The sequence below is a fragment of the Histoplasma capsulatum genome, genomic scaffold, assembly GCF_000149585.1.
Source record: "Histoplasma capsulatum NAm1 scaffold_4 genomic scaffold, whole genome shotgun sequence".
Taxonomy (NCBI): domain Eukaryota; kingdom Fungi; phylum Ascomycota; class Eurotiomycetes; order Onygenales; family Ajellomycetaceae; genus Histoplasma; species Histoplasma mississippiense.
Window position 1 is genome coordinate 2,256,261 of NW_001813979.1, and position 15,918 is coordinate 2,272,178.

A 15,918-nucleotide genomic window follows, 5' to 3' on the forward strand; every position below is an offset into this window, starting at 1 on the left:
CCACTGCGCGAAGACGATAATGAAAGACGAAGGCTTCCGCGCGTTCTTCAAAGGCGGCCCGGCACGTATCTTCCGCTCGTCACCGCAGTTCGGATTTACGCTTGCTGCCTATGAGGTTCTGCAGAAATGGCTACCGCTTCCTGGCAGTCATGCAGAAGAAGTTACTCCCATCGGCCACATCGAGCCGGGGTTGGGTCAGCGGGCGACAGGGCCTCTGCCGTATATCCGGTCGCGGAACGCGCTGAAACTCATTCTTGATTTGGATGAGAACTTTGGCCGGATCAAGGTGCCCAAGGGCGCGGCGTTGCCTGGTGGTGCTGCATGAACATGATGAAGCAGACAGAGGTGTGTATATTGGTCCACCTATCCATGTCGTGTTTCAGTATCTCTAGCCGCTTTCTTTTTTACTTCCCCTTGGCTCGTAAGCCTACTTTGTGCGTTCCCTTATCGCCTGCCCTTGGCTCGGCTCCTCGCATCGATCAACCACGCTGACCAGGCTATACAGCCAATCAGTGATCCTCCTCTTGCTGCCCCGTCCCCAAATCTCATTTCAGCACCGTCTCTTTGCTCAAATTTTTTGCCATAACGCCATAGATTTTGTTTATTAATTTCATTATTTATCTAAATCTCTTGGTCGACCTTCTTTCTTACCTCAGCGGCGTCGTTGCATACTTCCCATTTCACACATAAATCCTCTAATGAAAAATTATTTGCTTGCATTCTCTTAGATGGCCTTTCCTTTTAAGAACGACATATTCGTTTTCTTTTTAATTTTTCATCTTAATATTGCCTTCATCCACATCTCGATTGTCTCTTTTTGATTTTTCCCTCTGCCTTTTTACTTTTCTTTTTGGAAAACTAACAGGATGTCCCTTACATAACCTGCTCTTGACCTGCTTCCGGCTTTGTTTTTAGCACATCGCCCGTTTTTCACGGATAAAAAGAGAAATACAAAACCAATCGTATCGATAGAATGATAGAAAATAGAGAGAAGGAGGGAGGGTGCGAAAGAGCGATAGAACAACTCACAACCCCTTAAATCACTAACCGCAACACTAACATCCAATTCTTCTCTCAATTTCTACTTTGTATATTTGTGTTATCTAGATTCTAATCAGACCAGACTAACCTCCTTTACTTGCTGAGCGGATTTTTCTCGCATTGTTTCATATTTTGTACTTGTTATTTATCTGCCTGTGGCTTCACTTCTTCCTCTCTCTCCCCCCTCAATTCTTCTAAAATAAATCAAATATGAGGTTTTTTTACATTAAACTGAGCGTTAGATGGTCTCTTTCTAGGACATTAATTTATTCATTTTCATACTTCTTTCTTGATGCTACAATAGAACCATGGGATGAGAAAACCTTCATAATGTGGGGTGATTTCTGTGCCCATTAAGCCCTACGGTCGAATCATTAATTGGTTTATTCCAGAGCATATGCGCTCCGGTTCGAGCGATGATCTTCACAGATCAGGTTAGGTTCTCTTATGTTTTAATACTCGGATGCGTATTTTTCTCAACTTAAGAAACTTTTTTCCGTTCTCAGATCTTCTGAATCATAGTTCATATCTAAAAATATACAACAACTGAATCTTTATGATTAGAAAGATTAAAGAACATATAATATACTGTACACAAAATCCATTCAGTTAAATTCATCAAGTAATAGATCAGTTGATTAAGAAGAGATGTTAAATGAATACCTATATCCTCTGAGGTTTGGGGCTCGGTTTTTCACCACAACACTGACCTTTGTGGTTACGTCATGGCGCGACCTCCTTTTCTGCTCAATGAGGAGAATCATATAGAGCTGCAAGATGTTTAATCTACGGAATGGATAATATCGCTAGTAAGATTTTGTATATTATTCACATCCAATAAATAATAACTGAAAGAAAAGATATCCCACATCAAGGCATCGCTCCACTTTCTTGATAGGATTGTTGCCGAACATAGCAATAACAAAAAGGTATAACTAGTAAAGTGGGCAATCATTATCATGCATAGCTATCATTACGCTATATATATACTAAGCAACATATCTTCAGCAAAGAAAGGGGAATCATTCCAAGAACCAATCCTGCTGTTCTGCATTTTTAACAAACTCCTCATGCGAGATGAAACCGTGATCCAACCTAGTCCGATCCATGGAGGCGGGGAAAAGAGAAAAAGACAACAAAAGTTTTACCAATTTAGACCTCATCATCCCGAGAGTCGATCTCGTCTGGGGGAGGAAGAGGAGGGCGGCTAAGAAAAAAGAAAGAAAGAAAGAATAAAAGGAAACTCAAAAAAAAATACCCGTTGTCAAACCAAGAATTGTCGCCACCCCAATCCCCAGCGCCGTCCGTCCAAGATATTTCTTCTTCTTCCTCTTCTCCCCCCCCTCCCGCCGCGCATGCACTTCGCCGTTCAGCCGCTGGATATCGCCCCTCAATATTCTCCCACTCTCCTCCACAAGTCCAATCTTCCTGTACAGATGCGCTTTCATCTCCTCAAGCTCCTGGCCGTACTCGAAATCCTTCCTTCGGAGTGCTTTATCCAATTCCTCACGCAGTGTAGTCAGTTCGCCAGCATACCGTTGCCTCTTCTCCCTGATCGCCGAATATAGTTCTCGACCTGCCGCCGTTTCGCTCAGTTGCTGGCCGTGTGTGACCATTTCACGCTGTATGCCCAGGGGTGCTATGAGGTGTTGGTTGTACCGGAGGCAGGTTTTGATAATCTCCTTCGCTGATGACCTGCTCCCGTCATGACGCATCATCATGCCTCCGTGGCCGAGGATGCCGCTCCAGTAACGATCGCGTAGTTCCCTCTCGCGACTTACCCCCTCCTCGAACGTGGGTAGGATTTCCCACATGTTCGTGATCATGATTGCATTGGATAAACCCTCTGCGCCACAGAGCTTTTTGAACATGTGTAGGCTGTGTAAGGCAGCGCTGTCCATGCGCCTAGCTATTATGTCGTGTAGGTATACGACGCCGCCCAGCTTAATGTCGTTGCTGTAGATCTGGCAAAGGAAATTGGCGATGGAGCTGAGAGTAGTGATGTCGCTTCTCCTGGCGTTGTTGAAGCTTGGAATATCTACGAGGATCACTCGTGTTGCCTGGTTAATTTGGTACGGGTAGATTTCGATGTTGTTCATGCCTATGCAAGTCGAATCAGAGAAAAGATAAATCGGAGGGAAGATCAGGCTGGCTGGTTTATTTGCGATGAATCTGATATGGCAGGGGAGTAAACATACATCCTTCGAGACCGCGGCCGATAGAGTCACCCGGCCCGTCGGCCAAAAGGGAAATAAAAGTGCTTTTCCCTGACCCCGTTAGTCCCATTATGGGAATCACAATGTAATTTGGGCTAATATTTTTATTTCCAGGTTAGTGAATGGTCGAAGAAAAATGAGTAGTTTCTATGGAGCTTACCAGAGCCTGACTTCCTCCTGCCTTTGGCGCAGCGCCAAGTTTGTATTTTCATTTTGACTTAGATTCTGGCTGTGATGTAGCGGCAGCTGCGGCAGTCTAGGAGGTCTACTGTTTTGAGGGGCTCCTGAAGGGGGGTTGTTCGATAACCATTCTTGACTTGACAACGGACTATGATGATACGGTGGGGGCGAGTGACGAACAGATGGCGCAGGAGAAGAGAACCGCGATGACCCGACGAAGCTATACGGTGGGGGAGGGGGCTCGTGGCTGTTTAGCACGGACATGTTGAGGCTTTCAATCCGACCCCTGAGTTCAAGTTGATAACAGGCCGTGGACACTGCGGAAGTACACGCACAGGGGAAACATTCTAGGGGAAGTAGATAGAGCAGGATCAGAGACCCGATGAGATACTTTTTTTTATTAATATCGTCTCCTGATGTGGCGCGCTTCTGCAGTCAACATATAACCTGCAACACGGACAATCCTTGTTGGTCAGTTGAGTTGGCGCCCTTGGTTTCTGGCTCTCCTCTCCTTTCTAGCTATTCCCACGCCCCCCAACACTTAGTTTGAAAGCTGATTCAAGTTTAGAAAAGTCCCTTTTTTCTTTTGTATGGTGGGTAACACGAAAAAAAAAGGCAAAAAAAAAAAAGGCACAGTATCATGTTGTAGATGGCACAGCCACACTTTTCAGGCCATGATGTGATGGCCAATGAGATGAGCCAAGAGGATAGGAACAGTAGCGTCGGAACATCCTCAGCACCGCAAACATGCTTGGATGCTCTAACCGGCTTGCTTCATTGGGTGATCCCAATTCAATGGGATATTGACGGTCGCATCATGGAAGGATTGACAATCCAACCAGTGAAGGGCAAAAGACTAACTTGCGCGCTGCCATCGATCTACCACGAAGGAGTTCTCTCGGACCCTTAACGTCCAAGTTGGCAAGGTTGTTGACCTCCAAAATGTTTTCCCCAGGCTCATGGCACATATGTTTGATGGTCCTGATCTTCAGGGGTACTAGTATGTATTACAGCTGTCCACATGGGCTGTTTCTTCTGCTGATCTGACCTTCCAGTATAAATTCACGAACCCTCAGCAGCCCTTAAGCCAGCAGTAACTTGCTCATCGGTGACGTACGGCCCCCATCTAGAAATCGGAGGCGGGGGCACGGGATCATCATTTTCTAGATTGCGTATTCTGTACAATTTTTGTTAATACTTATTGTTAGCTTGAATATTCGCACGGCTTCGGCTTGCTCCTAGTCCTGGGTCACCGTCATATCATCCCGTTGGCATCACAATGCTCAACGACACTGGCAGCACTACTCTAACAGTTTTGACACAGATCTGATTGCATTAAACATCTCTGCAGATTATTAGCGATGATATATCTACCAATGATATATCGATGTGGATATGGCCCGCTGGTTTCCAGAGCCACCGCAAGTGGAATCATCTAGCGACGTCGGATCACACTTAACATACAATTTGTTAACTCTTCAATGGCTTCCTTGTCTGGTGAATTCTTTTGTTATTTCTCCCGAAATTGAGACTCAACATACTGTACACTGTATATTATATAATTTATCCTTTTCTCTCTGAATTCTTAATACCGTAGTTTGCTGCGTTTTATGCATGAATATACCTCTCTACCACCTCTTTTCTTTTTCTTTTCTTTTCCTTTTTTTACGGCTACCACAAGCTGCGTTCTCCTGTATTGTCCCACGCTGTAGCCTGATGACAGTATACCGAACCCTGCAGAACCTGGACATATCGGTTGTTCAGCCTTTTGGTATTTAGAGCTCATGCAGCAGCGTTGAAGCTAATAGTAATTAACCCAGAGCCTTCTCGGTGCCTTTCTAGTTCTCTAGTTATTAGCTACATATGCTGGGGTCCGGAACAGGTGCATCAGCATAGACGAAAAGATGCAAAAGTGAGTGCGTCAGGTTCAACATCAATGCTCAGTGCCCGAGCAAAACCCGAGGCTTATTCCATGGAGGCGGTCTGGATGAGTGAGGTGGTGATAGGTGCAACGGGGCTACTGGATGGAACAGGCTAAGCACGGTCAGGGATGTATGTTGAATTTTGCGTGTCAAGCAAACATAATGATGTCCGGGCTGCGCTAGGAACATGTTTCTGACTAGTGAGGAGGTATTTTGTCCGAGATTATTTTGGGAGCAAGGACATTTTAAAATTTGTAACAAGGTCGATGTCGAATTCGTATACTAGTGTGGGACGGAATGTTTAGAAGAAACTGGACGGTCGTTGAGGGTTGCTCCTTTCCGCAGTAGATACATCATTAGAAGTGGTTGGTTGATACTTGGTTGCCCCACCCGGTTCCCCATGGTGTTGCGTAGTTAACTGTTGGGAATCATCAAGATCACCATCGGATTTTGATGCATCTCCGCGTTGCGTCCGCTTCGACCTGGAATGCCATAGGGATTCTTCCTGCTCAATTTCTCTCAACACTAAAGGATCCAATCAATTAATATTGGTTTCCTTCACATATATCAAGCGGTATAATTACCTTCTTCCCACTCCCTTTCTTTTGCTTCGTCCCCGGTTCCCAATAGTCTCTTGACATCCACATCTTCCCCCTTCTGAATTCGCTCGATAACTTCTTTCAGCAGCCGCATTTTCGCATCCGCACTCCGGTTATAATTCGCACACTCATTTCGGAGCATAATCATACGAATTGCCTGAGAGCCGATGAGAGTGAACATGATTACATAAAATGTAGCTGGATTAGGCGCTCTAGATTTTCGGCCTGCGGTCTCTGTCCCACGCGAGTTCCCATTTCGAAGGAATTTTGGAACCAAAGAGGTCCACATCGAAGGTTCCAGGATCTTGGGAACTACCCGGCCCGTTGCAAGACATCGGAGCTGGGAAAGATGCTGGGTTGGCAGGCTGGATCGGAACAGGATGGGATTGGGAGGATTTGTGCGGCAACAATGCCTCAATAATAAGGATCGGGAGGACATAATAAAATATGATTCTTCACTGTAGAGAATGAATATTATCTTCTCAATGTTGGAGTAGAGAGGGAAAATGGGATAATGTCAAAAGTCGTAGTTCAATATCAGAAGAGAAAAAATACGCTAAAGCCATTGGAGATTTTTTGCAATATGGTTGCTTATATAATCAATATGGTTGCCCGGCAACCATTAACTAGTTAGCTAGACAACTTCTGCCACTCGCGGACATCATCGCGGTTGAACATGGAACATGGCCAACTTCATTGACAGCTACGACAATATCGGTTTTAGAGCGCACAAATGGATGAAATAGCTCGTTCCATGCACACTCTGGAAGTGTCCGTGAAGCAAGCTGTCAAGTTTCCGTCTACATGCACCAGCGAGACAACGTTATTGCTAAAAAAGCTCCTCTCCGCGAACTCCGCCAGCACCAATGACCACGATGAAGCACGCAAAAGTGCCAAGTCAACGAGACGACCAAAACAATCAACAGGGCAAAAGGTTGCCAAATCAGTCCAGGCCAAAACTCCTGCTAAATATGTTCCACTCAAAACATCGCTTGGAACAGAGGATGGGCTCTCGCAGAAAGAGAAGCTTGTTTTAGCCACGGACGTATTCAATTCCGCGTCAAAGGCACTTTCCGATTATGTGAAGCTCTCCTCAAAGTGTCAAGAGTCTCGAGAACCCCGGAAAAGCAGAGTTGACACTCCACAAAAGGCGTTGACTCCTAGACGGCCATTGCAACCTGTCTCGCCGAATTCGACCACATGCTCTCCCGTAAAGACGAAAGTTATAGACAAGCCTACGCCGAAAACGAGAATTCAAAGTTGTGGGGTTGTGGAAGTTGCGAATTGTGCTAGATTGGCGTTGTCATATGTTCGAGACCAGAGGCCACCTCCCTCGGTGGAAACCCTGCAATTCAATAGCCAACTAGAGCAAGGTTTTTGCGTCCTGATCGGGAAGCTTCTTGCTGTTGGTTTGATTGAACCTGCAATAAGCGAACTGAGAAAGCTGAAGAGGAGGATAAAAGGATATATGATGAACGAAACATCGAAAGGGAACCCTGAGCGCGCGACGAAACACGCCAACACCGACCAGTGGGACGAACCGTCTAAGGAAACACTAGCAGAACTTATCCTGTTTGACAGCATACCTTCTGATAGACAACTCCTGAATTTAGTCATTTCGTTTCAGGCTCATGTTTTAAAGGCCATCACCACTGAAAAGAAAGTGGCCATCGTGAATAAGCTTTCGGATCTACTTTTGCTGTCACAACCAAGCAGCCCTGCTAGTATTATTCTTACAGCTTGGAAAAAAGGTGTTTTAGAAAACAGCAAGGCGGCACAGCAGTTATTATCTCTTTCGCAAACTATTTTTTCCCTCGCTTCACCGTCGCCAGATACCGAAGATGGAAAACGTCACCCTGCAAAACCTCCCATTAAATTTAAGGCTACTTTGAATCTCCAACTACTGGCATTGGAAATACGATGTGTATGGTGGAAGGTTTGTGGACACAAGTGCGATATGGAGAAAGAGTTGTGGCAACCGCTAGCTCGTTATCTCACGACATTCTCCAAACGATGTCCGGCCATAACAAAAAGCGATTTTGAGTTCGTGAAGCAAGCTTTCCTTCGTCTAGAATCAACAGTAACGGCACAAGGATATATTTTCATGCCCTCTGCCAACAAGGTTGGTCCCGTATCAATAGTGATGAAAGTTCTTGGCCAATTAGCACAGAGTGCTGAATGCAAACCCGACGCGCTGAAATTTTTTGATGACTGCATTTCGTCTCTCACGTCTGACCAACCGCTCCTCCTTGGTATTTGCCATTGCAAAATCGCTCTTTTACGATTGGAGATGTTGCACATTCCGAAAATTGGCCGCCCATCTAAAGCTGTCTCAGCAGTGTCGGAGGCATTGAAATGCTTGGCGTCTCCTTTAAGGGGGAATCAATCTGATCTAGAGGAGTTAGTTATAGAATCAGCAAAGCTTAAGAAGGCAGCGATGGCTTTTCTGAATACACTCGGCGAAGATGCCCTAGACGAAAATGAAGGCTTCTCGGGGCAAAAGACTCTAGCGCTTTACATCATTGATTATCTCCACAATTTCGTGAGATTTTTGACTCGTTACATTGGACAAGCGGTCCCAACTCACTCGGATTCTGGGAACGATGTCAATTGTTTATTTTACCAACGGTTTCTGAAATGCAAAAATATTGGATTGGCAGCTGTTGATTCGGTTGTTGCGGTGGGGAAAATATCAGTTGTCACCAAACGCCCGTCATGGGCAGATATCCAACCTCTTTTGTCCGATTGCAACACTCTCCTTCAATATTTACATTCTGCAGAGAGTGTTGAGAGTGCAAATGATTATACTGATCTAACATCCGCCAGTTTCGTCAAATTATCTAACCTGTACTGGTCCCGCTATGTCAAACAAAAAGAACTTGGGGCATCGTCTGCCGATCTCATCACCCTATTGGAGCGGTCAACAAGTCTTCTGCGGACATGTCCACCCGAAAACAAAGTGGGATTTGTGGCTATCAAATACGAACGGCTAGCTACTATGTACTCTGATGTTTCTCAATTCCAAAATTCCCAAGCAGCGTATCGGTCTGCTATTCAGGCTCATATAAAAAGTGGTGTTTTGAAAAGCACGGCTCGGAATGCTGCGACTCAACCACTATCTTACATCCTTCAGGATCCTTCCTTTTTCTTGGGCCGGGTTTTGTCGAGCTATACTCGGTTTTATTGGAAACATGGTTATGATCCTTGTGAAGCGGTTTTTGACGATGCGAATCTGGAATCCGACGAGAGAGGAATCTTACTTGAATGTCAAGTTATGGCACTTTTAGATACATCTTCAAGTGGAGAAACACATTCGAGGATATCGCCGTTATCCTTTTTAGTTTCGGCTTTACTTGATCGATATCCACGAAAAACTTATCCAATAAGGCGATTGCGAGTAGTCCTTCACACTATCCGCTTTTGTTTACAAGTTCCTAATCAATTTAGGCCCGAACTTCTTGAAACGATCCTAGCAGAAGCAAACTTATTTTTATCGGACCAACTCGACATCGGGGAGGATTCCGGCCTCTTCTTGTTCAAGGAATCCATGCTGACCTCTCTCCGTCTGACCTTGGGATTCTTTCAGGGAGAGCTACCTCCTGAAAACTTGCAGGTAATCACTCACGCTTGGGCTGCAACTGCACAAAGTTGCCGGACATGGGAGTCTTTACTTACAAAAGTCGATAACCCGGACGCTTTGTTCTCACAATTGAAAGTGCTTGTCAGTTATTTGGAAGTGCTCGGCTTATGGAAACTTAGGATATCGGCGTTATCAACACTTCGACATCTGTTGGAGATTCAGCAGACGAAGGACTTTCCAGAGATGATATCATGTTTGTCTCACCTTGGCCTTCAGTATAGTCGCCTTGGTTATCTTGACATGGCGGGACCTATATTTAACTGTGGGGAGGACCTTCTCCGTCATATCGACGTTCCGCCTTTGGTATTAGTTTCATGGAATGTTGCGCTCGCGGAATATCTGATAGCTATAGGAAATACTGACCAAGCGTGAGTTTAACTGGCCCATCTCCCCTTACATTCATTATGCCGTTAATTTCCAACTGAGCTGACATGAACTAGAATGGACACTTTGTCATGTGCCAAAGTCATCTTTGAACAAAATACTAGCTGTGCATTGAATTCAAGCTTTCAGACTAGACTAGCTTGGGAAAGATTGATATCTGAAGCTGCCTATATCTCTTCTCGAATATATTTCGAACTTGGATCCGTCAACCGTGCCATGTTTTTTGCCAGGTGTGCTGTTAAACTCAACAACAGAATATGGGCAAAATTAGACAGAATCTCGGAGATGAAGCGATGTAAAACCCTTGATTCTTCCGACTCAGATATCGATGATCTCTCCAACAAGGTCAATGGGATCGGCTTAACATCAGATGGTGACGGCACACGGGATAACTACCGTGAGGGCTCGTTGTATTGGCCGCTTTTTACCTCACATCACATTGGACTTGTCAACCTGTCCAGACTTTCCGCTCACAATGGCCTTTTTCAGGATTGCATCTATTTTGGGGAGCAGGCGTTAAAAATTTGCAAGGCTATCGGCGCCACGTCCTCTACTTTCCTCACCCAGGCTGAACTGGGAAATTCCTGGCTCCGCGGCGGCCACGTTCATAAAGGCCATGAGCTATTAGATATTGCCTCGAGCGCATCGAATTCGCTTGATCAAAATCTAGATACGGTAGCTTTTCATATGACTTTCTCCCTCTTTCACCGACTTCGGGGAAACCTGGATGAGAGAAACAAATCGCTTCAGTTGGCTCATCAAACTTTATTGGATATATCAGGATATACCACAGCCGAACCAACAGACGATCTAGCTTTGGAGCCCGATTTTGAAGTAAAAATGAGCCAGCTGACAATAAAAACTACAAAACAGCGTCAAAAAGCCTCCGGTAGTCGGAAAACAAAGGCAAGATGCGCAAAAACGCTGGAAACCCCCCCCTCCGATTCCAGAGTCCCAACTGGTTCGACTGGCGAAACCGCACTCCAACCGCTCTCGTTTTCACAGTTCCGAGTCGATTTGCTAAATCAGCAGATAGAGGATTTGTTGTCGAGACAAGATTTTGCGGATGCGTCTGCCCTTCTTGAACAGGCAGAGCGGCTCCCAAAATGCAAAACTCGCGAGATGTCTTATATGATCACCAAGGCGCAGTTCTTACTTGCCAATTGGATCCAACAGCTCACTACCCATGCTGTGTACTGTGTTCTGCCAGAATCTACAATATCCCTACCAATGATAAATCTAACAAATGAAGTTGTGGAAGAAAAGCCATCTTCGACGGGCTCTCGCAGCACGAAAAGGCTAGTTCCGACAACTAGAACAAGAGTTGGGGCGTCGACTACGAAAAGTCATGCTCGGGCTCGCCCCAAAGATTTCGCTGACACGATACTCACAGCAAGTAGCTTACTTCCCGCTATTGCTTCTTCCGCCCCTGTTTACGGTTCAACCAACGACAACCACAGTATTTCGTACATTTCAAGCCAAATATGCATGGTGTCACATGCGACATCCTCCAAATTGGAAGGGTTCTCCGGCCCGTTACAGGCCGCAGTTTCGATAGGTATGTATCAGAAATATCATAATTAAGATGCAACCCATGCTAAAATGAGAATTGTAAGTAGAAAACGGACGAAACTTGGCCTTCTTGAGAGAGCATTCTTCTATTGCAATTGACAAAGAGCTGTGTGGCTCCGTTGAACCTTTGAAGTGGCCAGCTTTACCCAACAATTTTGCGAAAGCCGATGAACTCAGATCCACTGAATTTATGTTAGATTATGTGGATACCTTGCCAAATACGTGGAACGTCCTTTCTTTAACAGTAAGCGAGGACCATAAGGAGTTCATCATATCCAAGTTACGCTCTGGAAAGCCACCCTTTTTGCTCCGTCTTCCATTAAAGAGGGGAAACTTGGAGGAGATGGATGCGGACGACTCCGATTTTGGAGAAGGAAAAAAAGAACTCCTAGAAAACATTCGGCTAGCCAATGAGAGCGCACACAACGCCCGAGCCCGTGTCGAAAAGAGTGCGAAAAGGGAATGGTGGTCTACGCGCCAATCGTTAGATAATCGCCTTAGAGACCTCCTTAGCAATATCGAAACTGTTTGGTTTGGCGGTTTCCGCGGCATATTCTCACAGTCCCCACGAAATACTTCTCTTCTTTCCCGGTTCATTGACTCTTTTGGGAAAATTCTCGACAAACACCTTCCATCAAGAAGACAACGTGGAAGAGGCCGAGTGCATAAACCGAATTTCCACCAGGATGTTATGGAATTGTTCGTCAACATCGGGAATATTGACGACTGCTCAGACGCGGAAGACCTTGTTATGGACCTTTTGTATTTCGTTGTCGACATACTCCAGTTCCACGGGGAAAGGAATGCATATGACGAAATCGATTTCGATTTGATGGTTGTTGAGACTCTCGATGCGATTCGCTGCTATAAGGAAAATGAGAAAAGGGATAGGATATCCACTCAGTCAGGCCACACAATACTCATTCTCGACAAAGAGCTTCACTCCTTCCCATGGGAGTCCCTCAATTGTTTGCGCGGATCCTCTGTTTCTCGAATGCCATCTCTACATCATCTGAAAGTCACGCTGTCAAACCTCCAAGCCAACAATGATCTTGGAGAGCGGTTTGATGGATTCCGCATTGACCGAAATCTTGGCTCATATATTCTCAACCCCGGAGGGGACTTAAAATCGACCCAAAATACTTTTGAAAATTCATTGTTAAGCTTGGATGGGTGGAGCGGGATCACCAACCGAGAACCAAGTGAAGATGAATTCAAGGAATATCTGGAAAGCAAAGATTTACTTCTCTACTTTGGTCATGGAAGTGGGGCCCAATATATTCGGGGCAGGACTATCAAGCGCTTAGATCGGTGTGCTGTCACCTTCCTCATGGGTTGTAGCAGTGGTTCGCTGACTGAAGCGGGCGAATTCGAGCCGTATGGGACACCGATCAACTATATGCATGCTGGGGCACCCGCTCTTGTAGCCACTCTTTGGGATGTTACTGATAAGGACATCGACCGTTTTGCGCAATCCACATTCGAGCAATGGGGTCTCATGGACAAGGTGCCAGTTGAGACCAAGCAAGCAAGCAGAACTAAAGGGTCAAAGACTATGAATCCTCTTCTTCCTAGACCAATAAAGCCGTCCCAAATGGGTGGTCCAGTAGGACTTGATACCGCAGTTGCTAATTCCCGAAGTGCTTGCATTTTGCAATATCTTAACGGAGCAGCTCCAGTGGTGTATGGTGTTCCGGTGTTTTTGAAATAAGGGGTTTCTCTTTGGTTTTTGTTCGCAGAGTCTATCACTTGTTTTTTTTTCTCTTCTTCTTCTTCTTCTTCTTCTTCTTTCATTTTCAGTTTAACTTTTACTGCTTACATGTTTACTGATGACCATTTACTGTAAAGTTATTGATAGACACGGTTGCAAATCGGACATGGCATTGAAGCATAGCGGTTGATTTGTTGCATTGGGTAGCAAATAGATTATCGTTTTCGTTGAAGCTATTGTCATTTTCAGGTTCCCCTAGTATTGAATCGTATAGATACTAATTCTTCGTACTGCTACTCTTGTGTAGCTCTTCAGAATAAAAACTCTGATAATGGTTTGGTATATGTATGTGCCGTGCGTATTCAAATGCAGTTCTTGGTGAGAGGAATCTAGCTATCATAGGAAATTTGTTTTGAGACTTTCTAATCCCGCCCCTCTTCCCCGCATGACGTCTGTCCCACTCGGCAATAATATTGGGAATCAATTAGCAGCATTCCTTGAATCGCATTCCTCAATTGCAACTAGCTGGAAATCTCTCTACATCTATCAACCAATTGTAATTCCTTACAACTGTATAACCAACTACCATGTCCGTCACAACCAAAGCAACAATCGCTTCCTTTGGTGGGAAACTGCTCAAGCTTGCTCACGATGCCACCACTACCAACTGCGAAATGACATTTAATCTCTATCTACCTCCACAAGCTATCCAAAACCCAAAACAGAAAGTTCCTGTCCTGATATACCTTTCCGGCCTCACTTGCACAGCGGACAACTGCTCCGAGAAGGGATTTTTCCAGCATGGAGCTAGCAAGCGAGGGATTGCGATTCTCTATCCCGACACGAGTCCTCGTACGTGTGGTTTGTACTCAAAACGTTTCTATTATGCTAATTATATTTATCCTGATTTTCTGTCAGATATGATATAATCAAGAATTTGAACAATTGGCTAATTCTCAAATCGACCGAAACCACAGGAGGCCCAAATGTCGAGGGCGAGAACGACTCTTGGGACTTTGGCACCGGCGCCGGCTTTTACGTTGATGCCACCAATGCTCCTTATGATAAGGGATATAACATGTACAGCTACGTCACAGAGGAACTGCCAAAGGCAGTATTTGCTGTTTTTGACCAGTTGGATTCGACACGGGTCGGTATTACGGGCCATAGCATGGGCGGACACGGCGCGTTGACTTTGGTAGGTAGTCATTCCCAAGCCCCAGGTTTTATCCGGGGAAACTTGAAAGGCAGAAAGATAGGCCTAACATGGCTAATTTTTAATTTTTTAATTTTTACTATTACCCAGTTCTTAAAAAACCCAGGAAAATACAAATCCGTTTCTGCCTTTGCTCCCATTTCCAACCCGATCAATTGCCCCTGGGGTCAAAAGGCATTCAAAGGATACTTGGGCAATGACGTTCAAAAATGGAAGGAATATGATGCCACTGAGCTTGTTAAAAAGTGGAAAGGCCCTCTTAATGCGCTGATTGATGTGGTATGTACCTGTTTTTTCTCTCTCACTTCTGGCCCATTGAGGCGTCCGTCTGTGGCCTTTATTGATCGATCTGCTTGATTTTGCAGGGTACTGGCGACACTTTCTATGAACAGGGCCAACTGCTCCCGGAAAACTTTGCTCAGGCGGCCAAGGAAGCTGGTGTTGAGGGCATAAATATCCGGTACCAGGCAGATTACGATCACAGCTACTATACCATAGCGACGTTCTCGGATGACCACATTGAGCACGCGGTTAAGTACCTATTCGCATAATATGCTTATTACTTAGTCCTGACGGGAAAGTGGCTATCTATCTCATCTGGTGAAATCACAAACGTTCTACCCCCCGTGAAAGTGACAACGCTACGCAACAGCCTTGAGCCATACCTAGCAACCAGAGAAATAAATTTTATATCTTTTCTTTCGCTTTGCTACCGCTGAGAAAAGTTGAAATGGTATTTCCCAGTTCTCTACTACTACCGGTTGAATACGTGTATGAATTTGAATCTATACCTTTTATATTTTATATTTGTCGTCAGCATCGCCACTCATCGACTAAATACGTTTCACTGCAACATTTACCAAAAGTCTTGCTATCTATTCAACATTGTCCTTGGTTGGCTTTAACCGTACTACTACTACCTTCATTTCTACCTCCACCCCATCCACCCTGCCCCTGTCACCACCTTAGGCTTCCCCGCTTGTTATCGATGATTTCGAGTGGTAATTCAAACCAACACTCAGCCGCCACTCCAGGGGGGCAAACCTTCACCTCAACAATTATCCACGTCAACCTGGTATAAACGCTTCTCCATAAGTAAAGAGCTCAAACACTATCTATCTCCTCGCCCAAAATAGTCGCAAAAAGCAAACGAACAGGTATCTGCTCTTCCTCGGCTTACATTGGCATCATAAATGTGGGCATAAAATGGCCCATATAAAATGGAAATAAAACAAATAACGGCGAGGAGAGGACCGACGAATAAAAACATGTTTCTTTCAAAACAAAGAAAAGGGAAAAGGGAAAACGGAAGAAAGAAAATTATTAATAATTAAATTGGCATACACCGCCTAAGAATGGCCATGCATCCTGGAAGGCCTGGTGATCCGCGGCCCAAAACACTAATAAAGGTAAACCATTAAATGGGGGGGGGGGGGG

General features: G+C 45.1%; 5 protein-coding genes across 5 annotated transcripts; 3 read left to right on the plus strand and 2 right to left on the minus strand.

Moving 5' to 3' along the window:
* Positions 1-19: 19 nt before the first annotated feature.
* Positions 20-325, plus strand: HCAG_04671 (predicted protein; the record flags this gene model as incomplete). The annotated part of the gene is made up of 1 exon (XM_001540781.1): positions 20-325. The coding sequence occupies one exon, from the start codon at positions 20-22 to the stop codon at positions 323-325; it is 306 nt and encodes a 101-aa protein (XP_001540831.1).
* A 1,689-nt stretch (positions 326-2,014) lies between these two features.
* Positions 2,015-3,701, minus strand: HCAG_04672 (predicted protein; the record flags this gene model as incomplete). Its single annotated transcript, XM_001540782.1, has 4 exons — positions 2,015-2,019; positions 2,300-3,142; positions 3,240-3,352; positions 3,418-3,701. The coding sequence occupies 4 exons, from the start codon at positions 3,699-3,701 to the stop codon at positions 2,015-2,017; spliced, it is 1,245 nt and encodes a 414-aa protein (XP_001540832.1).
* A 798-nt stretch (positions 3,702-4,499) lies between these two features.
* HCAG_04673 (conserved hypothetical protein) lies at positions 4,500-6,139 on the minus strand (the record flags this gene model as incomplete). Its single annotated transcript, XM_001540783.1, has 5 exons — positions 4,500-4,600; positions 4,812-4,872; positions 5,062-5,238; positions 5,712-5,884; positions 5,944-6,139. 5 exons carry the CDS (start codon positions 6,137-6,139, stop codon positions 4,500-4,502), a joined length of 708 nt encoding a protein of 235 aa, XP_001540833.1.
* Positions 6,140-6,712: 573 nt separating this feature from the next.
* HCAG_04674 (predicted protein) lies at positions 6,713-13,265 on the plus strand (the record flags this gene model as incomplete). Its single annotated transcript, XM_001540784.1, has 3 exons — positions 6,713-9,966; positions 10,039-11,540; positions 11,602-13,265. 3 exons carry the CDS (start codon positions 6,713-6,715, stop codon positions 13,263-13,265), a joined length of 6,420 nt encoding a protein of 2,139 aa, XP_001540834.1.
* Positions 13,266-13,852: 587 nt separating this feature from the next.
* HCAG_04675 (esterase D) lies at positions 13,853-15,032 on the plus strand (the record flags this gene model as incomplete). The annotated part of the gene is made up of 4 exons (XM_001540785.1): positions 13,853-14,117; positions 14,243-14,463; positions 14,572-14,760; positions 14,847-15,032. 4 exons carry the CDS (start codon positions 13,853-13,855, stop codon positions 15,030-15,032), a joined length of 861 nt encoding a protein of 286 aa, XP_001540835.1.
* Between the last annotated feature and the right edge of the window lie 886 nt (positions 15,033-15,918).